The sequence below is a fragment of the Oncorhynchus tshawytscha genome, linkage group LG06 (assembly GCF_018296145.1).
Source record: "Oncorhynchus tshawytscha isolate Ot180627B linkage group LG06, Otsh_v2.0, whole genome shotgun sequence".
NCBI classification, from domain to species: Eukaryota; Metazoa; Chordata; class Actinopteri; order Salmoniformes; family Salmonidae; genus Oncorhynchus; species Oncorhynchus tshawytscha.
The window spans coordinates 4,321,556-4,349,364 of record NC_056434.1 but is presented as its reverse complement, the minus strand read 5'-3'; the positions used below and the strand labels follow the sequence as shown (position 1 = coordinate 4,349,364).

Genomic DNA, 27,809 nt, shown 5'->3' with positions numbered 1-27,809 from the left:
TATACAGGGGGTACCGGTACAGAGTCAATGTGGAGGCTATATACAGGGGGTACCGGTACAGAGTCAGTGTGGAGGCTATATACAGAGTCAATGTGTGGGGGCACCGGTTAGTTAGGTTATTTGAGGTAATATGTGCCTGTAGGTACAGTTATTAAAGTGACTATGTATGGATGATAAACAGAGTAGCAGTGGCATAAGAGGGGGAGGAGGGAGGGCAATGAAAATAATCTAACGCCCTACCAGGCCCCCCTACCAGGCCCCCTACCAGGCCACCCTACCAGGCCCCCTTACCAGGCCAGCCTACCAGGCCCCCTACCAGGCCCCCTACCAGGCCCCCTACCAAGCCCCCTACCAAGCCCCCTACCAGGCCACCCTACCAGGCCACCCTACCAAGCCCCCTACCAAGCCCCCTACCAGGCCCCCTACCAGGCCCCCCTACCAGGCCCCCTACCAAGCCCCCTACCAGGCCCCCTACCAGGCCCCCCTACCAGGCCACCTTACCAGGCCACCTTACCAGGCCACCTTACCAGGCCACCCTACCAGGCCACCCTACCAGGCCACCCTACCAGGCCCCCTTACCAGGCCCCCTACCAGGCCCCCTACCAGGCCACCCTACCAGGCCACCCTACCAGGCCACCCTACCTACAAAAGTAGTGCACTATACAGGGTGCCTTGTGTCCATAGGGCTCTGGTCAAAAGTAGTGCACTATACAGGGTGACTTGTGTCCATAGGGCTCTGGTCAAAAATAGTGCACTGTACAGTGAACAGGTCGCCATTTTGGGTCCTTAGAATATGAGGGGGGTAGTAGTAGTATGTACCATAGCTGTCTTTTGAAGTAAGTAAGAAAAACCTCATAGGTGGTAGATCTGCCTTTTGTTAAGTAATGTGTGTGGTGTGTGTTTCCACTGGTAGCTGAAGCCATTATGAAGTATTTGAACGACTCAAATCAGCTTTGAGGAGGTTGACTAGTATGTATGGAATATGTTGTTTCCACTGGGATTTATGTTGTACAACACACGAGCACCACGATTTCTACTCCACCCATGCTCCACCAAGGTTTTCCAGCACCACAATGCCTATTCCACCCATGCTCTACCAAGGTTTACCAGCACCACGATGCCTACTCCACCCATGCTCTACCAAGGTTTTACAGCACCACGATTTCTACTCCACCCATGCTCTACCAAGGTTTACCAGCACCACGATGCCTACTCCACCCATGCTCTACCAAGTTTTTCCAGCACCACGATTTCTACTCCACCCATGCTCTACCAAGGTTTTCCAGCACCACGATTTCTACTCCACCCATGCTCTACCAAGGTTTTCCAGCACCACGATTTCTACTCCACCCATGCTCTACCAAGGTTTTCCAGCACCACGATTTCTACTCCACCCATGCTCTACCAAGGTTTTCCAGCACCACGATGCCTCCTCCACCCATGCTCTACCAAGGTTTTCCAGCACCACGATACCACGATGCCTACTCCACCCATGCTCCACCAAGGTTTACCAGCACCACGATGCCTACTCCACCCATGCTCTACCAAGGTTTACCAGCACCATGATGCCTACTCCACCCATGCTCTACCAAGGTTTTACCAGCACCATGATGCCTACTCCACCCATGCTCCACCAAGGTTTTCCAGCACACAGCTTTGACCTGCTACAGTAACTATGTTGGTCAATTGCTTAAAAGCACCTCACTGTTTGAAGGTTCAAACCTTCTCAAATATGGAGAAATGTTTTCCTGATCTTTTAACAAGAAAATTGAACAAAAACTCCTGGAAAATAAACAAATAATCAACATGTAACCTAAGTGTGATAAATATAAACGTATACCAATTTCATTTTATGTACCAAAAACTGACAACTGTGCCATATAAATTGCAAAATAGTAGGGATGAGATTTTCGATGTACCCATTCCAAACATTTGAATTGTATAAATCCGAAGTAGCCTACAAAACGGACCGACGGGAAAACGAGTTGCGTCCTTTTGCTATTCAAGTGTAAACCGCACGTATTCTTTAACCCATTTTGGTAATGCGCCATTTTCTAAATCCAACGTCATTTTTACATGTTAGTAAAGACGAGATTAAATTGAGAATATTCTGATGGGTGAGAATATGATAGCTTGTTGGGAGAACAGCGTGTGCAACCTTTGCCACTTTCTCAAGTCATCGATAGCCTGTCGTCTCGTCATACAGCCCATAGGTGTGTTGCTTTCTAAGGTTTTGTATCATTCACAACTAAAGTTGCCAAGAAACTCTAAATCTAGCGGATAGGACCTGTTTCAAATGATCACTTTAATTCTCAACATAGCCACTTCATATGCGCACTGCACCAGAATGGGGAAAAATATAATTTCTATTTTATTCAGCTAAGTTCAATTATTTTCTTCTAACTTTAAAATCATATAAAATAATGTCTCAGGACTAATATGCATAAGAAATTAACCTTTTATGTCCTGAATATGTTAAGTTAAATCCAACACAACACATCACAGAGTACCACTCTCTGTATTTTCATGTAATGGTGGTGCCTGCATCATGGTATAGAGGTAAACACAGACAAAATCCTATTGGAAAACCTGGTTCAGTCTGCTTTCCAACACTCGGAAGACAAATTCACCTTTCAGCAGGACAATAAGCTAAAACACAAGGCCAAACCTACACTGGAGTTGCTCACCAAGATGATATTGAATGTTTCTGAGTGGCCTAGTTTAGTTAAATCCGCTTGAAAATCTATGGCAAGACTTGAAAAAATGGCTGTCTACCAATGATTAACGATCAACATGACAGAGCTTGAAGATTTAAAACGCATAATAATGTGCATATTTTGTTCAATCCAGGTGTGGAAAACTCTTAGACCCAGAAAGACTCACAGCTGTAATCGCTCTTAGAGACTTACCCAGAAAGACTCACAGCTGTAATCACTCTTAGACTCAGAAAGACTCACAGCTGTGATCGCTCTTAGACTCAGAAAGACTCACAGCTGTGACTCTCAGAAAGACTCACAGCTGTGATCGCTCTTAGACTCAGAAAGACTCACAGCTGTAATCGCTCTTAGAGACCAGAAAGACTCAGTTGTAATCGCTCTTAGACTCAGAAAGACTCAGTTGTAATCGAAGAGACCAGAAAGACTCAGTTGTAATCGCTCTTAGAGACCAGAAAGACTCAGCTGTAATCGCTCTTAGAGACCAGAAAGACTCAGTTGTAATCGCTCTTAGAGACCAGAAAGACTCAGTTGTAATCGCTCTTAGAGACCAGAAAGACTCAGTTGTAATCGCTCTTAGAGACCAGAAAGACTCAGCTGTAATCGCTCTTAGAGACCAGAAAGACTCAGAAGACCAGAAAGACTCAGTTGTAATCGCTCTTAGAGACCAGAAAGACTCAGTTGTAATCGCTCTTAGAGACCAGAAAGACTCAGTTGTAATCGCTCTTAGAGACCAGAAAGACTCAGCTGTGATCGCTCTTAGAGACCAGAAAGACTCAGCTGTAATCGCTCTTAGAGACCAGAAAGACTCAGCTGTAATCGCTCTTAGAGACCAGAAAGACTCAGCTGTGAAGAGACCAGAAAGACTCAGCTGTAATCGCTCTTAGAGACCAGAAAGACTCAGCTGTAATCGCTCTTAGAGACCAGAAAGACTCAGTTGTAATCGCTGCCAAAGGTGATTCTAACATGTATTGTCTCAAGGAGGTGATTTTTCAATACATTTTGAAGAAATTTCCAAGAACATGTTTTGTAGTTTTTTAGGCAGGGGGGGGAGAGAGGTGTATTATGTGCAGATGGGTGAGGGAGAGAGGTGTATTATGTGCAGATGGGTGAGGGAGAGAGGTGTATTATGTGCAGATGGGTGAGGGAGAGAGGTGTATTATGTGCAGATGGGTGAGGGAGAGAGAGAAGTGATTTTAATCGCCTCTACACTCTAACCACTAGGCTACCCTGCCCCCCGCCTCTACACTCTAACCACTAGGCTACCCTGCCGCCCCTACACTCTAACCACTAGGCTACCCTGCCACCTCTACACACTAACCACTAGGCTACCCTGCCACCTCTACACTCTAACCACTAGGCTACCCTGCCACCTCTACACTCTAACCACTAGGCTACCCTGCCGCCTCTACACTCTAACCACTAGGCTACTCTGCCGCCTCTACACTCTAACCACTAGGCTACCCTGCCGCCTCTACACTCTAACCACTAGGCTAACCTGCCGCCTCTACACTCTAACCACTAGGCTACCCTGCCTCCTCTACACTCTAACCACTAGGCTACCCTGCCGCCTCTACACTCTAACCACTAGGCTACCCTGCCTCCTCTACACTCTAACCACTAGGCTACCTGCCTCCTCTACACCTAACCACTAGGCTACCCTGCCACCTCTACACTCTAACCACTAGGCTACCCTGCCGCCTCTACACTCTAACCACTAGGCTACCCTGCCGCCTCTACACTCTAACCACTAGGCTACCCTGCCGCCTCTACACTCTAACCACTAGGCTACCCTGCCGCCAATAAACACATGCTAATGTACCATAAATTGTTTTGACTCAATCAACAAACCTACTTTTCCTGAATAAAACTCTTGACGATAACAAGGAGACGGCTATTGCAAATTATGTTTACATTTTCGCCTACGAAAATATCACTGGTTGAGAATTCCACATGAGACTAATGGACATTTTTAATGTGAAACACAGATTTGTCTAATCATATTAAAGTATATTTCATGCAATCCTGTTTTTGGCAGAATCGAGATCTTTTAGTTGTGCAGTTTGATCTAATCTCTCCCAGACAGCTCCCAGGTCCCAGACAGCTCCCAGGTCCCAGACAGGTCCCAGGTCCCAGACAGCTCCCAGGTCCCAGACAGCTCCCAGGTCCCAGACAGCTCCCAGGTCCCAGACAGGTCCCAGACAGCTCCCAGGTCCCAGACAGCTCCCAGGTCCCAGACAGCTCCCAGGTCCCAGACAGCTCCCAGGTCCCAGACAGGTCCCAGACAGGTCCCAGGTCCCAGACAGCTCCCAGGTCCCAGACAGCTCCCAGGTCCCAGACAGCTCCCAGGTCCCAGACAGCTCCCAGGTCCCAGACAGCTCCCAGGTCCCAGACAGCTCCCAGGTCCCAGACAGCTCCCAGGTCCCAGACAGCTCCCAGGTCCCAGACAGCTCCCAGGTCCCAGACAGGTCCCAGACAGCTCCCAGGTCCCAGACAGCTCCCAGACAGGTCCCAGACAGCTCCCAGACAGCTCCCAGGTCCCAGACAGGTCCCAGGTCCCAGACAGCTCCCAGGTCCCAGACAGCTCCCAGGTCCCAGACAGCTCCCAGGTCCCAGACAGGTCCCAGACAGCTCCCAGGTCCCAGACAGGTCCCAGGTGGTCTTTTTTTAAGTATCTTCAGTCACTTGACAATCTTTTGAAGTGAAGCCAGGACTTTTCACTTGGAACTAACCTCAACTTGTCTAGAAACAACAAAGTGTACTCCTCTCTCTTACTTTCGTGTAGGCCTAAGCACATGTTTTGTTGTCACATAAGAAGCTATGTATATGATAAATATATTGTTATTCGTTCATCCTTGTTGCCGCATCTTGTGAGTCATTTTGCGGCTGCTTTTCTTACCGATGAGAGAAATAAATGCTGGAGTACAGTAATACTTCTGTAATTTTTAGAAAGGTCATTCTCCCCTTTTCAAGGCAACCACTGTTGTTTGCCCCGGGTTTTGGGCAGTATAACGTATATTCAGACCCCTTGACTTTTTCCACATTTTGTTACATTACGGCCTTACCCTAAAATGGATTTAAAAAACACGCTTTCCTCATTAATCTACACACAGTACCCCATAATGACATCACAGTACCCCATAATGACATCACAGTACCCCATAATGACATCACAGTACCCCATAATGACATCACATTACCCCATAATGACATCACAGTAAAAATCAAATCAAATCAAATGGTCCCAGACAGATGTCCCAGACAGCTTGTGCCTAGTTCCCAATGCAGTAATCCCAGTAATCTAACTAGCAATTCCAAAAAAAACTAGGTCCCAGTGTACAGCTACCAGGATATATGAATGAGTGATGGTACAGAGCAGCTCCCAGGTCCCAGAGAGATATCAGGTATATACATATGAGATGAGGTATGTAAACCAAGTGGCATAGTTAAAGTGGCTAGTGATACATATATTACATAAGGATGCAGTCGATGATATAGAGTACAGTATCTACGTATGCATATGAGATGAATAATGTAGGGTAAGTAACATTATATAAGGTAGCATTGTTTAAAGTGGCTAGTGATATATTTACATCATTTCCCATCAATTCCCATTATTAAAGTGGCTGGAGTAGAGTCAGTGTCATTGACAGTGTGTTGGCATTAGCCACTCAATGTTTTGGTTGTCAGTCATGGCCTTGAATAGAAGCTGTTTTTAGTCTCTCGATAAATTTGATGCACCTGTACTGACCTCGCCTTCTGGATGACAGCTTGTGAACAGGCAGTGGCTCTTGGTTGATGTCCTTGATGATCTTTATGGCCTTCCTGTTCGGGTGGTGTAGGTGTCCTGGAGAGAAATAAATGCCCCTGGTGATGCAGTAATACTACCCTCTGTCATTTTTGAGGGCGGTGCAGTTGCCATACCAGGCGGTGATACAGCCCGCCAGGATGTCTCGATTGTGCATCTGTAGAAGTTTGTGAGTGCTTTTGGTGACAAGCCGAATTTCTTCAGCCTCCTGAGGTTGAAGAGGCGCTGCTGCGCCTTCCTCACGATGCTGTCTGTTGAGTGGACCAATTCAGTTTGTCTGTGATGTTTGCCAGGAACTTAAAACTTGTTACATTACAGCTACTGTTCCATCGAAATGGATTTAAAAACACTGCTGTTTCCTCATTAAATCATCTCCTTAGTTTTGTTGACGTTGAGTGTGAGGTTATTTTCCTGACACCACACTCCGACCCCTAATGACATCCCATGTACCCCATAATTGTTGGTAATCATCCTACCACTGTTGTGTCCCCAAACTTGATGATTGAGTTGGACAGTACCCCATAATGACATCACAGTACCCCATAATGACATCACAGTACCCCATAATGACATCACAGTACCCCATAATGACATCACAGTACCTCATAATGACATCACAGTACCCCATAATGACATCACAGTACCCCATAATGACATCACAGTACCCCATAATGACATCACAGTACCCCATAGGACAGAGAGGAGAGAGGGGGTTCCTCACTAGGACAGAGAGTGGGGGGTTCCTCACTAGGACAGAGAGAGAGAGGGGGGTTCCTCACTAGGACAGAGAGAGAGGGGGGGGTTCCTCACTAGGACAGAGAGAGAGAGGGGGGTTCCTCACTAGGACAGAGAGAGAGAGAGGGGGGTTCCTCACTAGGACAGAGAGAGAGAGGGGGTTCCTCACTAGGACAGAGAGAGAGAGGGGGGGGTTCCTCACTAGGACAGAGAGAGAGAGGGGGGGGTTCCTCACTAGGACAGAGAGAGAGAGAGGGGGGGTTCCTCACTAGGAGAGAGAGAGAGGGGGGTTCCTCACTAGGACAGAGAGAGGGGGTCCTCACTAGGACAGAGAGAGAGGGGGGGTTCCTCACTAGGACAGAGAGGGGGGGGGGTTCCTCCTAGGACAGAGGGGGAGGAGGGGTTCCTCACTAGGTCAGAGAGGGGGGTTCCTCACTAGGACAGAGAGGGGGGTTCCTCACTAGGACAGAGAGGGGGGGTTCCTCACTAGGACAGAGAGAGAGAGAGGGGGGGTTCCTCACTAGGACAGAGAGAGAGAGGGGGGGGTTCCTCACTAGGACAGAGAGAGGGGGGGTCCTCACTAGGACAGAGAGAGAGAGGGGGGTTCCTCACTAGGACAGAGAGGGGGGGGTTCCTCCCTAGGACAGAGGGGGGGGGAGGGGGTTCCTCACTAGGTCAGAGAGGGGGGTTCCTCACTAGGACAGAGAGGGGGGTTCCTCACTAGGACAGAGAGGGGGGGGTTCCTCACTAGGACAGAGAGGAGGGGGGTTCCTCACTAGGACAGAGGGGGGTTCCTCACTAGGACAGAGAGGGGGGTTCCTCACTAGGACAGAGAGGAGGGGGGTTCCTCACTAGACAGAGAGGGGGGTCACTAGGACAGAGAGGGGGTTCCTCACTGGACAGAGAGGAGGGCCTCACTAGGACAGAGAGGGGGTTCCTCACTAGGACAGAGAGGGGGGTTCTCACTGTACAGAGAGGGGGGTTCCTCACTAGTACAGAGAGGGGGGGTTCCTCACTAGTACAGAGAGTTCCAGTCCTAGTACAGAGAGGGGGGTTCTCACTAGTACAGAGAGGGGGGTTCCTCACTAGTACAGAGAGAGACCTCACTAGGACAGAGAGAGTGGGGGGTTCCTCACTAGGACAGAGAGAGAGGGGGTTCCTCACTAGGACAGAGAGAGAGAGGGGGGTTCCTCACTAGGACAGAGGGGGGTTCCTCACTAGGACAGAGAGGAGGGAGGAGGGGGGTTCCTCACTAGTACAGAGAGGGGGGTTCCTCACTAGTACAGATAGACAGGGGGGTTCCTCACTAGGACAGAGAGAGTGGGGGGGTTCCTCACTAGGACAGAGAGAGGGGGGGTTCCTCACTCGGACAGAGAGAGGGGGGTTCCTCACTAGGACAGAGAGAGGGGGGGGTTCCTCACTAGGACAGAGAGAAAGAGGGTGGGTGTTCCTCACTAGGACCTGAGAGGGGGGGGGGTTCCTCACTAGGACAGAGAGAGAGGGGGGTCCTCACTAGGACAGAGAGAGAGAGAGAGGGGGGTCCTCACTAGGACAGAGAGAGGGGGGGGGGTTCCTCACTAGGACAGACAGTGAGAGGGGGGTTCCTCACTAGGACAGAGAGAGAGGGGGGGGTTCCTCACTAGGACAGAGAGAGAGAGAGAGAGGGGGGGGGGTTCCTCACTAGGACAGAGAGGGGGGGGGTCCTCACTAGGACAGAGAGTGAGAGGGGGGTTCCTCACTAGGACAGAGAGAGGGGGGTTCCTCACTAGGACAGAGCGAGAGGGGGTTCCTCACTAGGACAGAGAGAGAGGGGGGTTCCTCACTAGGACAGAGAGAGAGGGGGGGTTCCTCACTAGGACAGAGAGAGAGGGGGGGGGTTCCTCACTCGGACAGAGAGAGAGGGGGTTTCCTCACTAGGACAGAGAGAGAGGGGGGGGTTCCTCACTAGGACAGAGAGTGAGAGGGGGGTTCCTCACTAGGACAGACAGAGGAGGGGGGTTCCTCACTAGGACAGAGAGGGGGGGGGGTCCAGAAGTCCTTTGACTCAGTACCAGTATCACCGTTGTACATTCTCAGCCAAGTGTGACTCAGACATTCCTCTAGGGGTTCAACCAAGAGCCATAACTTCTCACTGGAACCTCACTGGATGAAAGTCAACAAACGCCTTGGTCCAGTTAGCTGTGGCTGGTGGAGAGCCCACCTCCTATATATCTAGACTGGACTGCAATTCAACACTTCACACGTTCATGCCCTGCTTATTGAAGTTCCAGTCCAAGGTATCTGATTATCTCTACTCTATTTCTGTTCTGATGTGACCGAGACCTGGAGGTTGGGGACCGCCATACTGCTTTCACTTATCCTGGGGTTTCAGTTCGGGGGGGGACAGGAGTGGACGACAGGAGGACGGGGAGGGGGTTGGACAGGAGGGGGGTGGACAGGAGTGGATGACAGGAGGAGGGGAAGGGGGTTGGACAGGAGTGCACGACAGGAGGGGGGTGGACAGGAGTGGATGACAGGAGGAGGGGAGGAGGGGGTTGGACAGGAGTGCACGACAGGAGGGGGGGGGGGTGGACAGGAGTGGATGAAGGAGGAGGGGGAGGGGGTTGGACAGGAGTGCACGACAGGAGGGGGGCAGGAGTGGATGACAGGAGGTTTCATCTCACAGGAGTGCAACACAGGAGGGGGTGGACAGGAGTGGACATCTCAGGAGGGGGGTGGACAGGAGTGGACGACAGGAGGGGAGGGTGGACAGGAGTGGACGACAGGGGGGGTGGACAGGAGTAGAGTGCAGGAGACGTGGTGGACAGGAGGGGGAGGGGGTAGGAGATGGGGGAAGATAGATGTGTATAGTCATGTCCCTGCACATTCAAATATTCACCTTCCTTTTGGCTCTGTTTCAAACACAGACAGAATGCAGGCCTCTCTCTCTTCAACAACCGTGTCCCTGTGAAACCTCTTCAGATTCTGATGTCCCCAGCTGTTAGTGCTGGCCTGTTTGGGTTTCCAGTTGGTAGGGGTAGCCCTGTTGAAGGGCTCATCAGTCAGTAGGTAGCCAAAAGGGCCCGTAGAGCAGAAACCGTTGTCCTGTTTCTGTTTTAAGGGGGAACCCACCCATGTTACGTGCCTTGATATATCTGTTCAAGTTTACCTTAAAAGCAGTCTGGAAAAGGAGAAACTGCAATTAACTCGTTGTTTCATCTCATCTAGCAACACGTTGTTTCATCTCATCTAGCAACACGTTGTTTCATCTCATCTAGCAACTCGTTGTTTCATCTCATCTAGCAACACGTTGTTTCATCTCATCTAGCAACACGTTGTTTCATCTCATCTAGCAACATGTTGTTTCATCTCATCTAGCAACACGTTGTTTCATCTCATCTAGCAACTACGTTGTTTCATCTCATCTAGCAACACGTTGTTTCATCTCATCTAGCAACACGTTGTTTCATCTCATCTAGCAACACGTTGTTTCATCTCATCTAGCAACACGTTGTTTCATCTCATCTAGCAACACGTTGTTTCATCTCATCTAGCAACACGTTGTTTCATCTCATCTAGCAACACGTTGTTTCATCTCATCTAGCAACACGTTGTTTCATCTCATCTAGCAACACGTTGTTTCATCTCATCTAGCAACACGTTGTTTCATCTCATCTCATCTCTCATCTAGCAACACGTTGTTTCATCTCATCTAGCAACACGTTGTTTCATCTCATCTCATCTCAACACGTTGTTTCATCTCATCTAGCAACACGTTGTTTCATCTCATCTCGCAACACGTTGTTTCATCTCATCTAGCAACACGTTGTTTCATCTCATCTAGCAACACGTTGTTTCATCTCATCTCATCTAGCAACACGTTGTTTCATCTCATCTCATCTAACAACACGTTGTTTCATCTCATCTCTCTAGCAACACGTTGTTTCATCTCATCTAGCAACACGTTGTTTCATCTCATCTAGCAACACGTTGTTTCATCTCATCTAGCAACACGTTGTTTCATCTCATCTCATCTAGCAACACGTTGTTTCATCTCATCTCATCTAGCAACACGTTGTTTCATCTCATCTCATCTAGCAACAATCTCATCTAGCACGTTGTTTCATCTCATCTAGCAACACGTTGTTTCATCTCATCTAGCAACACGTTGTTTCATCTCATCTAGCAACAACACGTTGTTTCATCTCATCTCATCTAGCAACACGTTGTTTCATCTCATCTAGCAACACGTTGTTTCATCTCATCTCATCTAGCAACACGTTGTTTCATCTCATCTCATCTAGCAACACGTTGTTTCATCTCATCTCATCTAGCAACACGTTGTTTCATCTCATCTCATCTAGCAACACGTTGTTTCATCTCATCTCATCTAGCAACACGTTGTTTCATCTCATCTCATCTAGCAACACGTTGTTTCATCTCATCTCATCTAGCAACACGTTGTTTCATCTCATCTCATCTAGCAACACGTTGTTTCATCTCATCTAGCAACACGTTGTTTCATCTCATCTAGCAACACGTTGTTTCATCTCATCTAGCAACACGTTGTTTCATCTCATCTAGCAACACGTTGTTTCATCTCATCTAGCAACACGTTGTTTCATCTCATCTAGCAACACGTTGTTTCATCTCATCTAGCAACACGTTGTTTCATCTCATCTCAACACGTTGTTTCATCTCATCTAGCAACACGTTGTTTCATCTCATCTAGCAACACGTTGTTTCATCTCATCTCATCTCTCAGCAACACGTTGTTTCATCTCATCTCATCTCAAACACGTTGTTTCATCTCATCTCATCTAGCAACACGTTGTTTCATCTCATCTCATCTAGCAACACGTTGTTTCATCTCATCTAGCAACACGTTGTTTCATCTCATCTAGCAACACGTTGTTTCATCTCATCAACACGTTGTTTCATCTCATCTAGCAACACGTTGTTTCATCTCATCTAACACGCAACAGCGTTGTTTCATCTCATCTAGCAACACGTTGTTTCATCTCATCTAGCAACACGTTGTTTCATCTCATCTAGCAACACGTTGTTTCATCTCATCTAGCAACACGTTGTTTCATCTCATCTAGCAACACGTTGTTTCATCTCATCTAGCAACACGTTGTTTCATCTCATCTCAACACGTCTAGCAACACGTTGTTTCATCTCATCTAGCAACACGTTGTTTCATCTCATCTAGCAACACGTTGTTTCATCTCATCTAGCAACACGTTGTTTCATCTCATCTAGCAACACGTTGTTTCATCTCATCTCTAGCAACACGTTGTTCATCTCATCTCGCAACACGTTGTTTCATCTCATCTCGCAACACGTTGTTTCATCTCATCTAGCAACTCACGTTGTTTCATCTCATCTAGCAACACGTTGTTTCATCTCATCTAGCAACACGTTGTTTCATCTCATCTAGCAACACGTTGTTTCATCTCATCTATCTAGCAACACGTTGTTTCATCTCATCTCATCTAGCAACACGTTGTTTCATCTCATCTCATCTAGCAACACGTTGTTTCATCTCATCTCATCTAGCAACACGTTGTTTCATCTCATCTCATCTAGCAACACGTTGTTTCATCTCATCTCATCTAGCAACACGTTGTTTCATCTCATCTAGCAACACGTTGGTTCATCTCACCTCATCTAGCAACACGTTGGTTCATCTCATCTAGCAATATCCTCTTTATGGTGTAGTGGCTGGCTGTGTACACTGCTCATATCCTCTTTATAGTGTAGTGGCTGGCTGTGTACAGTGTTCATATCCCGGGGATGAATGCCAAGGTCATGATAATGTTGTCTTTCTCAAATTACTGCCCCCCCAGTGGCTGTTTTTTAATATCCATACTCCATACAGTCAGTCTGGTGTGTTTTTTAAAGGTCGACTCAATCTGAAAAATATCTTCTCTGTTTGAAAACGGCGTGTGTCATATCGATATTAGTCAGACATTAATTCCAGTCTAAACGTGACTAGAAAGTGCAGGTTAATTTTAGATATAAAGTCCGTATGGTCCAAAACAGTGTTGTGGACGAGTTCATCAGGTCCTATCTGAGGGTTGATTTTTATTTTATTTATTTTTTTATTTTTATTTCACCTTTATTTAACCAGGTAGGCAAGTTGAGAACACGTTCTCATTTACAACTGCGACCTGGCCAAGATAAAGCAAAGCAATTCGACACAAACAACAACACAGAGTTACACATGGAGTAAACAAACATACAGTCAATAATACAGTAGAAAAATAAGTCTATATACAATGTGAGCAAATGAGGTGAGAAGGGAGGTAAAGGCAAAAAAAAGGCCATGGTGGCGAAGTAAATACAATATAGCAAGTAAAACACTGGAATGTTAGATTTGCAATGGAAGAATGGGCAAAGTAGAAATAAAAATAATGGGGTGCAAAGGAGCAAAATAAATAAATACAGTAGGGGAAGAGGTAGTTGTTTGGGCTAAATTATAGATGGGCTATGTACATTTGACTATGTCCCATCTGCCTACTACCTCGGGATAGCTACTGTGATTGGATAGAGAGCTTTGGAACAGACAGTGAGACAGACCTGCAGCGCAGACTGTGTTTATATACAATACACTCTGAAAGTATTCAGACCCCTTGAACTTTTCCCAATTGTTGTTACGTTACAACCTTACTCTAAAAATGTATTAATTTGTTACAACCTTACTCTAAAAATGTATTAATTTGTTACAACCTTACTCTAAAAATGTATTAATTTGTCGCCCCCCCGGCTCATCAATCTACTCACAATACCCCATAATGACAAAACAAAAACAGGTTTTAAGTATTGTTTGTAAAAATAAAAAATAAAAGAAGTTTTTTTTTAAATAACACAGAAATATCTCATTTCCATAAGTATTCAGTCCCTTTACTCAGTACTTTGTTGAAGCACCTTTGGGCAGTGATTACCTTTCTAATGATACACTTTTTTTAGTGTCATGACTAAAAAGGGAGTATGCTAATAGCAATTTTAGCCAAAGACTGCTATACCAGCTGTCTAGTCTAGTTTTAGTCATGTGCAATAAGCATAAAACACAATTTATATAAGAAATTGGCAACTTATTCTCATTCTGACAAATTAGCTAGGCTTCTTGATTTCACCATGTGAACAAAGTGGACAGGCTTAGCATGCTGTTGAAACAGTTGGAGATTAGACCGGGTGTGTTCATAACTGTTCTACCTTGTTAGCTGAGCAAATAGAGCCAATTTGGCTAAACTTGAAATATAAAGATTAGCTGGCTAATCACTAAGCACGTGGGCTTGTGCTTGAGAGATTGTTAATGAGTGAATGTGCATTATGCGTGGTTCTGGTCCATTTCTTTTTACAAAAACAAAAGGCCATTTTCAGATCTAGGGGGCTGGGGGGCTGGGGGTAGGGATAGGGGGCTGGGGTTAGGGATAGGAGAGCTGGGGGTAGGTATAGGGGGCTGGGGGGTAGGGATAGGGGGCTGGGGTTAGGGATAGGGGAGCTGGGGGTAGGTATAGGGGGCTGGGGGTAGGTATAGGGGGTATAGGGGGCTGGGGATAGGGATAGGGGGCTGGGGTTAGGGATAGGGGAGCTGGGGGTAGGTATAGGGGGCTGGGGGTAGGGATAGGGGGCTGGGGGTAGGGATAGGGGGCTGGGGTTAGAGATAGGAGGGGGTAGGTATAGGGGGCTGGAGGGTAGGGATAGGGGGCTGGGGTTAGGGATAGGGGAGCTGGGGGTAGGTATAGGGGGCTGGAGGGTAGGGATAGGGGGCTGGGGTTAGGGATAGGGGGCTGGGGGTAGGTATAGGGGGCTGGGGTTAGGGATAGGGGGCTGGGGGTAGGGATAGGGGGCTGGGGTTAGGGATAGGGGAGCTGGGGGTAGGTATAGGGGGGTATAGGGGGCTGGGGTTAGGGATAGGGGGCTGGGGTTAGGGATAGGGGAGCTGGGGGGTAGGTATAGGGGAGCTGGGGGTAGGTATAGGGGCTGGGGTTAGGGATAGGGGCTGGGGGGTATAGGGGGCTGGGGGTAGGGATAGGGGGCTGGGGTTAGGGATAGGGGAGCTGGGGGTAGGTATAGGGGGCTGGGGGTAGGTATAGGGGGTATAGGGGGCTGGGGGTAGGGATAGGGGGCTGGGGTTAGGGATAGGGGAGCTGGGGGTAGGTATAGGGGGCTGGGGTTAGGGATAGGGGGCTGGGGGTAGGGATAGGGGGCTGGGGGTTAGGGATAGGGAGCTGGGGGTAGGTATAGGGGAGCTGGGGGCTATAGGGGGCTGGGGTTAGGGATAGGGGGCTGGGGGTAGGTATAGGGGGCTGGGGGTAGGGATAGGGGGCTGGGGTTAGGGATAGGGGGCTGGGGGTAGGTATAGGGGCTGGGGGTAGGTATAGGGGGGGGGCTGGGGGTAGGGATAGGGGGCTGGGGTTAGGGATAGGGGAGCTGGGGGTAGGTATAGGGGAGCTGGGGGTAGGTATAGGGGGCTGGGGGGTAGGGATAGGGGGCTGGGGTTAGGATAGGAGAGCTGGGGGTAGGTATAGGGGGCTGGGGGTAGGGATAGGGGGCTGGGGGTAGGTATAGGGGGCTGGGGTTAGGGATAGGGGGCTGGGGGGGATAGGGGGCTGGGGTTAGGGATAGGGGAGCTGGGGGTAGGGATAGGGGAGCTGGGGGTAGGGATAGGGGGCTGGGGGTAGGTATAGGGGGCTGGGGGTAGGGATAGGGGGCTGGGGGGTAGGGATAGGGGGCTGGGGGTAGGCATAGGGGGCTGGGAGGTAGTGATAGGGGGCTGGGAGGGAGGGATAAGAGGGCTGGGGGAAGGGATAGGGGGCTGGGGGAGGGATAAGGGGCCTGGGGGTAGGTATAGTGGGGATAGCTATAGGGGGGGGGGGTAGGGGGCTGGGGGAGGGATAGGAGGCCTGGGGGTAGGTATAGTGGGGGTAGCTATAGGGGGTGGGGGTAGGGGGCTGGGGAGAGGTATAGTGGGGGTAGGGATAGGGGGCTGGGGATAGGTATGGGGGCTGGGGGTAGGGATAGGGGGTAGGTATAGGGGAGCTGGGGATAGGTATGGGGGCTAGGGATAGGGGGTAGGTATAGGGGGGTAGGTATGGGGGGTAGGGATAGGGGGCTGGGGGTAGGGATAAGGGGGGGTAGGGATAGGGGGTCTGAGGGGTAGGGATAGGGCGGCTGGGGGTAGGTATAGGGGGCTGGGGGTAGGGATAGGGTGGGATAGGGGGCTGGGGGTAGGTATAGGGGGCTGGGGTTAGGGATAGGGGGGGGGTAGGGATAGATAAGGGAGTTGGGCGTAGTAGACATCTGATGAACATCAAATCTCGATAAAATCACAGGACTGAATCTCAAAACATATCAGATGGCCACCTAAGGGCTCTGGTCTAAAGTAGTGCACTATATAGGGAATAGGGTGCCATAGGGCTCTGGTCTAAAGTAGTGCACTATATAGGGAATAGGGTTCTATAGGGCTCTGGTCTAAAGTAGTGCACTATATAGGGAATAGGGTTCCATAGGGCTCTGGTCTAAAGTAGTGCACTATATAGGGAATAGGGTGCCATAGGGCTCTGGTCTAAAGTAGTGCACTATATAGGGAATAGGGTGCCATAGGGAAAGCAAGTCACTGGTAATGAGATAAACATTACTCTGAAGAATTGTCTCCAACAGCTCTACATTGATCAGATTCCTCCTTTCAGATTCCACCTCTCTCTCACGCACTGCTTTACCCTTCAACCTGCTACAGCCCCTTTACCCTTCAACCTGCTACAGCCCCTTTACTCTTCAACCTGCTATTTTCCTGATGGGGCTCAGGTCAAATGTAGTGCACTATATAGGGAATAGGGGCTCTGGTCTAAATTAGTACACTATATTGGGAATAGGGGCTCTGGTCTAAAGTAGTGCACTATATTGGGAATAGGGCTCTGGTCTAAAGTAGTGCACTATATAGGGAATAGGGCTCTGGTCTAAAGTAGTGCACTATATTGGGAATAGGGCTCTGGTCTAAAGTAGTGCACTATATAGGGAATAGGGCTCTGGTCTAAAGTAGTGCACTATGTAGGGAATAGGGCTCTGGTCTAAAGTAGTGCACTATATAGGTAATAGGGTGCCATTTGGGATGTAGACTCTGCCTCCTGGTCTGAACAGTGAGAGCAGTTGAACCATGAAAGGGTTGTGAACTTAAGCATCGTAAAGACACCCCCTCCCATTTTCATCCCCATCTCTCTCCCCCTCTTCCTCATCCCCATCTCTCTTCCCCCTCATCCCCATCTCTCTTCCCCCCCTCCCCCCCTCCCCCATCCCATTTTCATCCCCATCTCTCCCCCCTCCCTCCCTCCTCTTCCTCCCCCTCAGAAGGCTTTTCCTTCCCGGGGAGCATTGGTTTGTGGTTTTGGAAAGAAGCCACATAGTTCAGTCGGCTTCCTCGACCACATGTCTTTTAGAAACCAACTGGTTGTTGTTACTACTAGTCTGGAGACTAAATCATCCCCCCCCCCTGAGTCACACTAACATGATGGACAGGCAAGCTTCTTCACATACAGTGGGGCAAAAAAGTATTTAGTCAGCCACCAATTGTGCAAGTTCTCCCACTTAAAAAGATGAGAGAGGCCTGTAATTTTCATCATAGGTACACTTCAACTATGACAGACAAAATGAGAGAAAAAAAATCTAGAAAAACACATTGTAGGATTTATTATGAATTTATTTGCAAATTGTGGTGGAAAATAAGTATTTGGTCAATAACAAAAGTTTTCTCAATACTTTGTTATATACCCTTTGTTGGCAATGACAGAGGTCAAACGTTTTCTGTAAGTCTTCACAAGGTTTTCACACACTGTTGCTGGTATTTTGGCTATGCAGATCTCCTCCATGCAGATCTCTGCAGTGATGTTTTGGGGCTGTTGCTGGGCAACACAGATTTTCAACTCCCTCCTTTACTGATAACAAGTTCAAACAGATGCCATTAATACAGGTAACGAGTGGCGGACAGAGGAGCCTCTTAAAGAAGAAGTTACAGGTCTGTGAGAGCCAGAAATCTTGCTTGTTTGTAGGTGACCGAATACTTATTTTCCACCATAATTTGCAAATAAATTCATTAAAAAATCCTACAATGTGATTTTCTGGATTTTTTTCCTCATTTTGTCTGTCATAGTTGAAGTGTACCTATGATGAAAATTACAGGCCTCTCATCTTTTTAAGTGGGAGAACTTGCACAATTGGTGGCTGACTAAATCGTTTTTTACCCCACTGTCCCACCATTTAAACACTGTGCACATCCCTATCCCCTACTCTTCCTTCCCTCTTATTCTCCTCTGTCCTTTCTTTCCCATTTGTTTCCCTCTTTCTCTCTCTCTCTTTAGGGTCGTGGGGTCAGGGAGGGTTAAAGTCAAGGGTCAGAGAACTGGTCTCTACAGTTCAGCATCCTTGACCTCTATGTACACATCCCCCATACTATACATGCTAATGCTCTCTCGCCACACACACACACACACACACACACACACACACAGCATATGTTTTACACACACATATCCTCTAACTCATCCCCATAGGCCTGTACTAAAACCCACTGAATTGCTGGTTGGTGGATTTTAATATATATTTTTTTATTATTTATCCTTTATTTAACCAGGCTAGTCAATTAAGAACTAACTACGGGGCTGAGATAAAAAGAAAAACTAAAGCAGACATCTGCAACAGCACAAATACAACAGGTCTGACAAACTGGGTGTTGGGGGACAAACTGGGTGTTGGGGGTGTAGTATAACAACAGGTCTGACAAACTGGGTGTTGGGGGGGTGTAGTATAACAACAGGTCTGACAAACTGGGTGTTGGGGGGGTGTAGTATAACAACAGGTCTGACAAACTGGGTGTTGGGGGTCTGACAAACTGGGTGTGTGTAGTATAACAACAGGTCTGACAAACTGGGTGTTGGGGGGTGTAGTATAACAACAGGTCTGACAAACTGGGTGTTGGGGGGGGTGTAGTATAACAACAGGTCTGACAAACTGGGTGTTGGGGGGTGTAGTATAACAACAGGTCTGACAAACTGGGTGTTGGGGGGTGTAGTATAACAACAGGTCTGACAAACTGGGTGTTGGGGGGTGTAGTATAACAACAGGTCTGACAAACTGGGTGTTGGGGGGGTGTAGTATAACAACAGGTCTGACAAACTGGGTGTTGGGGGGTGTAGTATAACAACAGGTCTGACAAACTGGGTGTTGGGGGGTGTAGTATAACAACAGGTCTGACAAACTGGGTGTTGGGGGTGTAGTATAACAACAGGTCTGACAAACTGGGTGTTGGGGGTGTAGTATAACAACAGGTCTGACAAACTGGGTGTTGGGGGTGTAGTATAACAACAGGTCTGACAAACTGGGTGTTGGGGGTGTAGTATAACAACAGGTCTGACAAACTGGTGTTGGGTATAACAACAGGTCTGACAAACTGGGTGTTGTATAACAACAGGTCTGACAAACTGGGGGTAGTATAACAACAGGTCTGACAAACTGGGTGTTGGGGGGGTGTAGTATAACAACAGGTCTGACAAACTGGGTGTTGGGGGTGTAGTATAACAACAGGTCTGACAAACTGGGTGTTGGGGGGGTGTAGTATAACAACAGGTCTGACAAACTGGGTGTTGGGGGGGGTAGTAGTATAACAACAGGTCTGACAAACTGGGATGCTGGTCCATGTTGACTCCAATGTTTCCCACAGTTGTGTCAAGTTGGCTGGCTGTCCTTTGGGCCATTCTTTATACACACAGGAAACTGTTGAATGTGAAAAACCCAGCAGCGTTGCAGTTGTTGACTCAAACCGGTGCGCCTGGCACTTACTACCATACCCTGTTCAAAGGCACTGAAATAACTTGTCTTGCCCATTCACCTTCTGAATGTCACACGTACACAATCCTTGAATCAGCGAATGTTTTACAATCCATGTGTGGAAAGAGGCTTACCCAGAAAGACTCACAGTTGTAATCGCTCTTAGAGACTTACCCAGAAAGACTCACAGCTGTAATCGCTCTTAGAGACTTACCCAGAAAGACTCACAGCTGTAATCGCTCTTAGAGACTTACCCAGAAAGACTCACAGCTATAATCGCTCTTAGAGACTCACCCAGAAAGACTCAGAGCTGTAGCTATCAAGAAAGACTCTCAGCTCTTAGAGACTCACCCAGAAAGACTCACAGCTGTAATCGCTCTTAGAGACTCACCCAGAAAGACTCACAGCTTAGCTCTTAGAGACTCACCCAGAAAGACTCACAGCTGTAATCGCTCTTAGAGACTCACCCAGAAAGACTCTCAGCTCTTAGAGACTCACCCAGAAAGACTCACAGCTGTAATCGCTCTTAGAGACTCACCCAGAAAGACTCTCAGCTCTTAGAGACTCACCCAGAAAGACTCACAGCTATAATCGCTCTTAGAGACTCACCCAGAAAGACGGCTGTAATCGCTGCCAGGGTATGGACTCCGGTGTGAACAGGGCCTAAAATGACATATTTTGTACATTTGCTTTGTAATGTTTCTAAAACAATAAATGTATTCCTATTAAGAAGTGTTATATTTAATTTTATTTCAGTGTCTTTTAACCAAAATATCACAGATGAGAGACCAACATTTTCACCTGCCCCTTTTAAATCCACCACTGCAGAAGTTATTTTACTATACATGTGATCATACTTGACTCTTTAAAAAATAAAAAATAATCACAAATGCGAGTGAAATGTTCACGCTGGTGCATTCCTGACCCATGACGTTCGGAGAACATTCTTCCCAGAGTCTTGATGATCATCCAAATGCTTCCAGGTGCTTTTTTTTTGGCAAACTGGAGTCAAATTTTTTGGGGATGACACTATGTCCCATTTATATGTGGCAAAAACCAATCACTGCATTCCACAAAAATAGTTTTTTGAGATACGAAAATGTTATTATACATTTAAATGAAACTGTTCCACAGAAATGTGCGTCTGAAAACCATAACTGACACGTAAGATCAGTAGAAATGGTAAGATAAAATTGGCATTCCACCTAAAGCCTATTACCTGCCATTTCATGTTATGAGTTATGGTAGGATGCCAGTAGGAGCGGGGGAGGAGGAGGAGGGAGGAGGAGGAGGAGGGAGGGAGGGAGGGAGGGAGGGAAGGAGGGAGGGAAGGGGAGGGAGGAGGGAAGGAGGGAGGGAGGGAGGGAGGGAGGGGAGGGAGGGAGGGAGGGAGGAGGAGGGGGAGGGAGGAGGGAGGGGAGGGGGAGGGAGGGAAGGAGGGAGGGGGAGGGAGGGAGGGGGAGGAGGGAGGGAGGAGGGAGGGAGGAAGAGGGAGGGAGGGAGGGGGAGGGAGGAGAGGGAGGGAGGGAGGAGGGGAGGGGAGGGAGGGAGGGAGGGAGGGAGAGGGAGGAGGAGGAGGGAGGGAGGGAGGGGAGGGAGGAGGGAGGGAGGGGAAGGGAGGAGGAGGGGAGGGAGGAGGAGGAGGGAGGGAGGGGAAGGAGGGAGGAGGAGGAGGGAGGAGGGAGGGAGGGGAGGGAGGGAGGAGGGAGGGAGGGGGAGGAGGAGGAGGAGGAAGGAGGAGGGAGGAGGAGGAGGAGGGGGAGGGAGGGAGGAGGGAAGGAGGGAGGGAGGGAGGAGGAGGGGGGAGGGAGGAGGGAGGGAGGGAGGAGGGAGGGAGGGAGGGAAGGAGGGAGGGGAGGAGGAGGAGGAGGGAGGGAAGGAGGGAGGGAGGGGGAGGAGAGGGAAGGGAGGGAGGGAGGAGGAGGGAGGAGGGAGGGAGGGAGGGGGAGGGAGGGGGAGGGAGGGAGGGAGGAGGGGGAGGGAGGGAGGGAGGGAGGGAGGAGGGAGGGGAGGGAGGGAGGGAGGGGAGGGAGGGAGGGAGGGTTCAGTCATTTTCTTTTTAAACTAATGGTTATCTTGATCTTTTTAAACATTTTGTCCAATCGGTTCTTTGGAAGAACAGACTACTTTTGGTCGTCCAAGATTTTTTGGCGTTGGCGACAGCCCTAGTAGTGTTACAGGCTGAACACACTGCTTGTGTCAAGTGCACGAGTGTTGCAAAAATACATTTAGAAATCTATATTATTCAATTATTGCACCCACACTGCTCGCGCGCGGCAACGAGCGTCTGCGTTGCCAAGGGCTAAAATAGAAGTGAGTTCTATTTCTGACGCAGATCGCGCTGCAAGTCCTGCCTCTCCCATCTCCTCATTGGTTTATAGAAGCAGGTACCCACGTGCCATCTCCTCATTGGTTTATAGAAGCAGGTACCCACGTGCCATCTCCTCATTGGTTTATAGAAGCAGGTACCCACGTGCCATCTCCTCATTGGTTTATAGAAGCAGGTACCCACGTGCCATCTCCTCATTGGTTTATAGAAGCAGGTACCCACGTGCCATCTCCTCATTGGTTTATAGAAGCAGGTACCCACGTGCCATCTCCTCATTGGTTTATAGAAGCAGGTACCCACGTGCCATCTCCTCATTGGTTTATAGAAGCAGGTACCCACGTGCCATCTCCTCATTGGTTTATAGAAGCAGGTACCCACGTGCCATCTCCTCATTGGTTTATAGAAGCAGGTACCCACGTGCCATCTCCTCATTGGTTTATAGAAGCAGGTACCCACGTGCCATCTCCTCATTGGTTTATAGAAGCAGGTACCCACGTGCCATCTCCTCATTGGTTATACTCATGTGGGTGACTGAAAGACGAACGCGGTCAGTGACGGTAACACGGAACCTGAACCGGCTGCGTGCCATTGTATGTACAAAGGCGCATTGTACATACATTTATTTTGTCCCCCCCCCCACACCAAACGTGATCACGACACGCAGGTTAAAATATCAAAACAAACTCTGAACCATTTACATTAATTTTGGGACAGGTCGAAAATCATTAAACCTTTATGGCAATTTAGCTAGCTAGTTTGCTCTTGCTAGCTAATTTGTCCTGTGATATAAACATTGAATTGTTATTTTACCTGAAATGCACAAGGTCCTCTACTCCGACAATTAATCCACACACAAAACGGTCAACCGAATCATTTCTAGTCCACTCTCCTCCTAGCCTTTTTCTTCTCTTGACTTTATATTGCGATTTGCGACTTTCATAACTTTCATTTATGGTTTTGCTTTCGAAATACATGTTTTAAAAATGTCTTGATAATTTTTTAAATTTTTTGCCCTCTATCCTTTGCCTTGTTGCTAGTGCCAACAGAGGTATCTGTGACAACCAAGGCTGTTTTTGGGAAGAGCTGTACACAGACAGACAACATGGACGTCTGGGGATACTTTTTGTTCTAGAACTTTGTACGTGTTCTAATGACGATGTAACAGAGGAGATCCATGTCTGACAACATGTCCTCTTGAGTTTTAAACAGAACTATTATAGTCAAGGGGAGTCCATGCTGCCGTCAGAACTACAGTCTACTGGTAGACTGTCTCTACAAGACTGTGTTCAGTCTACTAGTGGTAGACCTCTCCATCCCATCTCCAAACTGCTAACCCCTGCAATGAAACTGATGAGTAATACTTCATTAGTTATAGAAGCTAACCCCTATTCATTTATTATTATTATAATATATATATTAATCTTTAATAGAGAGAGATTCCTCAGGATCTGTGTATTTTATGGAAAGCATTCCTCAATTTCCCACGTAAGCCTTCACTAACCCAAATTTCTCCTGGATAGGAAATTGCTGTCATATTTCAAGGGTTGCCTCACTTGAGTGTTTTTGATGTGTTTTGATTTGTGCCTTAAAAGAGCTCCCCAACTTCTAACAGCTGTTAGTTTGCAAGCCAGCGATGGGAAGGAGACCAAGAATGGAATGTTATTCTATATTTGATGTGGTGTTGGACCTAAATGCCAGTTTACCGGACACAGATTAGGCCTAATTTGAGTCATGGACTAAAATGCACTTTCTATGGAGATTCCCCAATTTTGAGCTTCTATTGTCTGCTTGTCGTTCGGTCTCTGGATAAGTCATCAACTGTAGGCATATTGCAGGCAGGGCTCTTTGTGAGTGTATGCTGGGTTCAGAGCTGAGGAACATACCATAGTGTGTTATGACTCACTTTCTCTCATTTCATTGAGGATGTTTTGGTTGGTAACTATGTTATTGCGACAACCCTGTTCTATAGTTTCTATATATTTATATGTATATGTTCTCATTCACCCCTTTTTAGATTTGAGTGTATTAGGTCGTTGTTGGGGAACTGTTAGATTACTTGTTAGATATTACTGCACTGTCGGAACTAGAAGCACAAGCATTTCGCTACACTCGCATTAACATCTGCTAACCGTGTTTACGTGATCAATAAGGATTTGATTTTGAACAGGTGTGTGAGAGACTAGGTGTGTGTGTGTTGCAGGTCTAGATGCAGAGCTGTACTACGTGAGGGATGACGTGGTAAACCACTATGCTCTCTCCTTCATCCTGCCTGTACCCAGCGAGACCAACAGCCTGCACTTCACCTGGCGCTCCAAGGATAAGGTACACACACACACTCACACTCACACACACCACAGAGGACCAACCAGCTGTCTGATAGAGAATGTGGGGATGACATCACAGAGGACCAACCAACTGTCTGAAAGAGAATGTGGTGATGACATCAGAGGACCAACCAACTGTCTGATAGAGAATGTGGTGATGACATCAGAGGACCAACCAACTGTCTGACAGAGAATGTGGTGATGACATCACAGAGGACCAACCAGCTGCTTTCTACTATGTAGCGAGAGGCAGGACCTGTTTCTATAGAAGACGGCCATTTTTATTCTCCGCTTCTTAACTAACTCTTCAATATGTTTTTTAAAAGACCGCTTTTCATATAGCCATATATTTGTAAGCAGAGACACGATCAATATGGGCACCGTCCAAAGTACGAATGCTGATATGATCAACGGTAGTTTTTATGTGCTCTAGAGAAAACATGTACTTAGTTTTACCGGCATTCAGTACTCATTTCCGGTCGACGTTTTTCTGTAATACAAAAGGCAGACTGTAGTCCAGAGAGCTAACTGTGGGGGGCGATATCATGCACGACAGTATCAAAGGCAGACTGTAGTCCAGAGAGCTAACTGTGGGGGCGATATCATGCACGACAGTATCAAAGGCAGACTGTAGTTCAGAGAGCTAACTGTGGGGGCGATATCATGCACGACAGTATCAAAGGCAGACTGTAGTTCAGAGAGCTAACTGTGGGGGCGATATCATGCACGACAGTATCAAAGGCAGACTGTAGTTCAGAGAGCTAACTGTGGGCGATATCATGCACGACAGTATCAAAGGCAGACTGTAGTTCAGAGAGCTAACTGTGGGGGCGATATCATGCACGAAAGTATCAAAGGCAGACTGTAGTCCAGAGAGCTAACTGTGGGGGCGATATCATGCACGACAGTATCAAAGGCAGACTGTAGTCCAGAGAGCTAACTGTGGGGGCGATATCATGCACGACAGTATCAAAGGCAGACTGTAGTCCAGAGAGCTAACTGTGGGGGCGATATCATGCACGACAGTATCAAAGGCAGACTGTAGTTCAGAGAGCTAACTGTGGGGGCGATATCATGCACGACAGTATCAAAGGCAGACTGTAGTTCAGAGAGCTAACTGTGGGGGCGATATCATGCACGACAGTATCAAAGGCAGACTGTAGTTCAGAGAGCTAACTGTGGGGGCGATATCATGCACGACAGTATCAAAGGCAGACTGTAGTCCAGAGAGCTAACTGTGGGGGCGATATCATGCACGACAGTATCAAAGGCAGACTGTAGTTCAGAGAGCTAACTGTGGGGGCGATATCATGCACGACAGTATCAAAGGCAGACTGTAGTTCAGAGAGCTAACTGTAGTTCTATCTGCGAGGTCGTGTTTAAACCAGTGACATGTAGCCAGGTCTTGGCCAATTGAGGAAAGCCTCCATTAGCAGTGAGTGATCAACGGTATGGAAAGCCTCTGAATTAGCAGTGAGTGATCAATGGTATGGAAAGCCTCTGAATTAGCAGTGAGTGATCGACGGTATGGAAAGCCTCTGAATTAGCAGGGAGGGAAGCACCAATGTTGCCTCTTTATCCGTACAGTCAACATCATTTATAACTATGCACATTTTAGAATACAGTTCAAAGATTCCAATATTTTAGCAAGAAGGTTTAGAAATGGGCAGATAATGATTTAGGTCACAAAGGTCTAGACCTACGTGTAGGTGCAGGACGTGGTCCGCCTGCCAAACCTTGGGGATAGTACCAGATATAAACAGCAGGTTAGAAATATGGGTGATTCATCAGTCAAGGGGGCAGAGAGCTGCAGTAAAAATGAATGAAGCATATCAGTGGATTTAAAAAATATATTTTTATAAGCAAGGCATCTAGCACATCAGACAGTTAAAATATCATTTTTTTTTCTTTTTCTCCCCAATTTCGTCATATCCAATTGGTAGTTAGTCTTGTCTCATCGCTGCATCTGCCATACAGACTCGGGAGAGGCAACAGTCGAGAGCCGTGCGTCCTCCGAAACACAACCCAACCAGCCCCGCTGTCTCGCTGCCCTGCTGTCTCGCAGCCCTGCTGTCTCTCTGCCCTGCTGTCTCGCTGCCGTGCCGTCTCGCTGCCGTGCCGTCTCGCTGCCGTGCCGTCTCGCTGCCGTGCCGTCTCGCAGCCCTGCTGTCTCGCTGCCCCGCTGTCTCTCTGCCCTGCTGTCTCGCAGCCCTGCTGTCTCGCTGCCCCGCTGTCTCTCTGCCCCGCCGTCTCGCTGCCCCGCCGTCTCGCTGCCGTGCCGTCTCGCTGCCGTGCCGTCTCGCTGCCGTGCCGTCTCGCTGCCGTGCCGTCTCGCTGCCCTGCCGTCTCGCTGCCGTGCCGTCTCGCTGCCCTGCCGTCTCGCTGCCCTGCCGTCTCCCTGCCCTGCCGTCTCCCTGCCCTGCTGTCTCCCTGCTGTCTCGCTGTCTCGCTGCCCTGCCAGTCAATAGGCCACATATACACACACACACACACACACACACACACACACACACACACACACACACACACACACACACACACACTGATCGTTCTCTCCTCTCCTGCAGGTTGATTACCTGATGGGTTTCCATGTGGACAACCCTGCAGCTATGAACCAACCACAGAGCAACATCTCTACCCAGGGGGAGGTGCCTCGCACAGCCTCAGGTCTGTCAACCAATCAGCACTTCCTTCAGAAAGTATTCACAATATTTCCATGTTGTGTTACAACCTGACTTTAACTATGGGTGAAATTACCACTCAAAACCCCATAATGTCACAGTGGAATTATGTTTTTTGAAATGTTTATAAAGTTGAAATGTCTTGAGTCAGTAAGTATTCAACCTCTTTGTTATGTCAAGCCTCAATAAGTTCAGGAGTAAAAATGTGCTTAACGAGTCACATAATAAGTTGCATGGAGTCACTCTGTGTGCAATAATAGTGTTCAACATGATTTATGAATGACTACTATCATCTCTGTTCCCCACACATACAATTATCTGTAAGGTCCCTCATCTCTGTACCCCACACATACTGTAAGGTCCCTCATCTCTATACCCCACACATACTGTAAGGTCCCTCATCTCTGTACC

At 48.1% G+C, this 27,809-nt stretch overlaps 1 protein-coding gene across 2 annotated transcripts in view; it reads left to right on the top strand.

Moving 5' to 3' along the window:
* Window positions 1–27,809, top strand: part of LOC112238309 (tyrosine-protein kinase RYK) — a 126,593-nt gene that overhangs the window by 35,700 nt on the left and 63,084 nt on the right. For both annotated transcript variants that reach the window (XM_042322860.1, XM_042322859.1), the window contains exons 2-3: window positions 24,594–24,715; window positions 27,285–27,384. In XM_042322860.1, coding sequence (XP_042178794.1) covers window positions 24,594–24,715; window positions 27,285–27,384 — 222 coding nt within the window. The remainder of the gene's footprint in view (window positions 1–24,593; window positions 24,716–27,284; window positions 27,385–27,809) is intronic.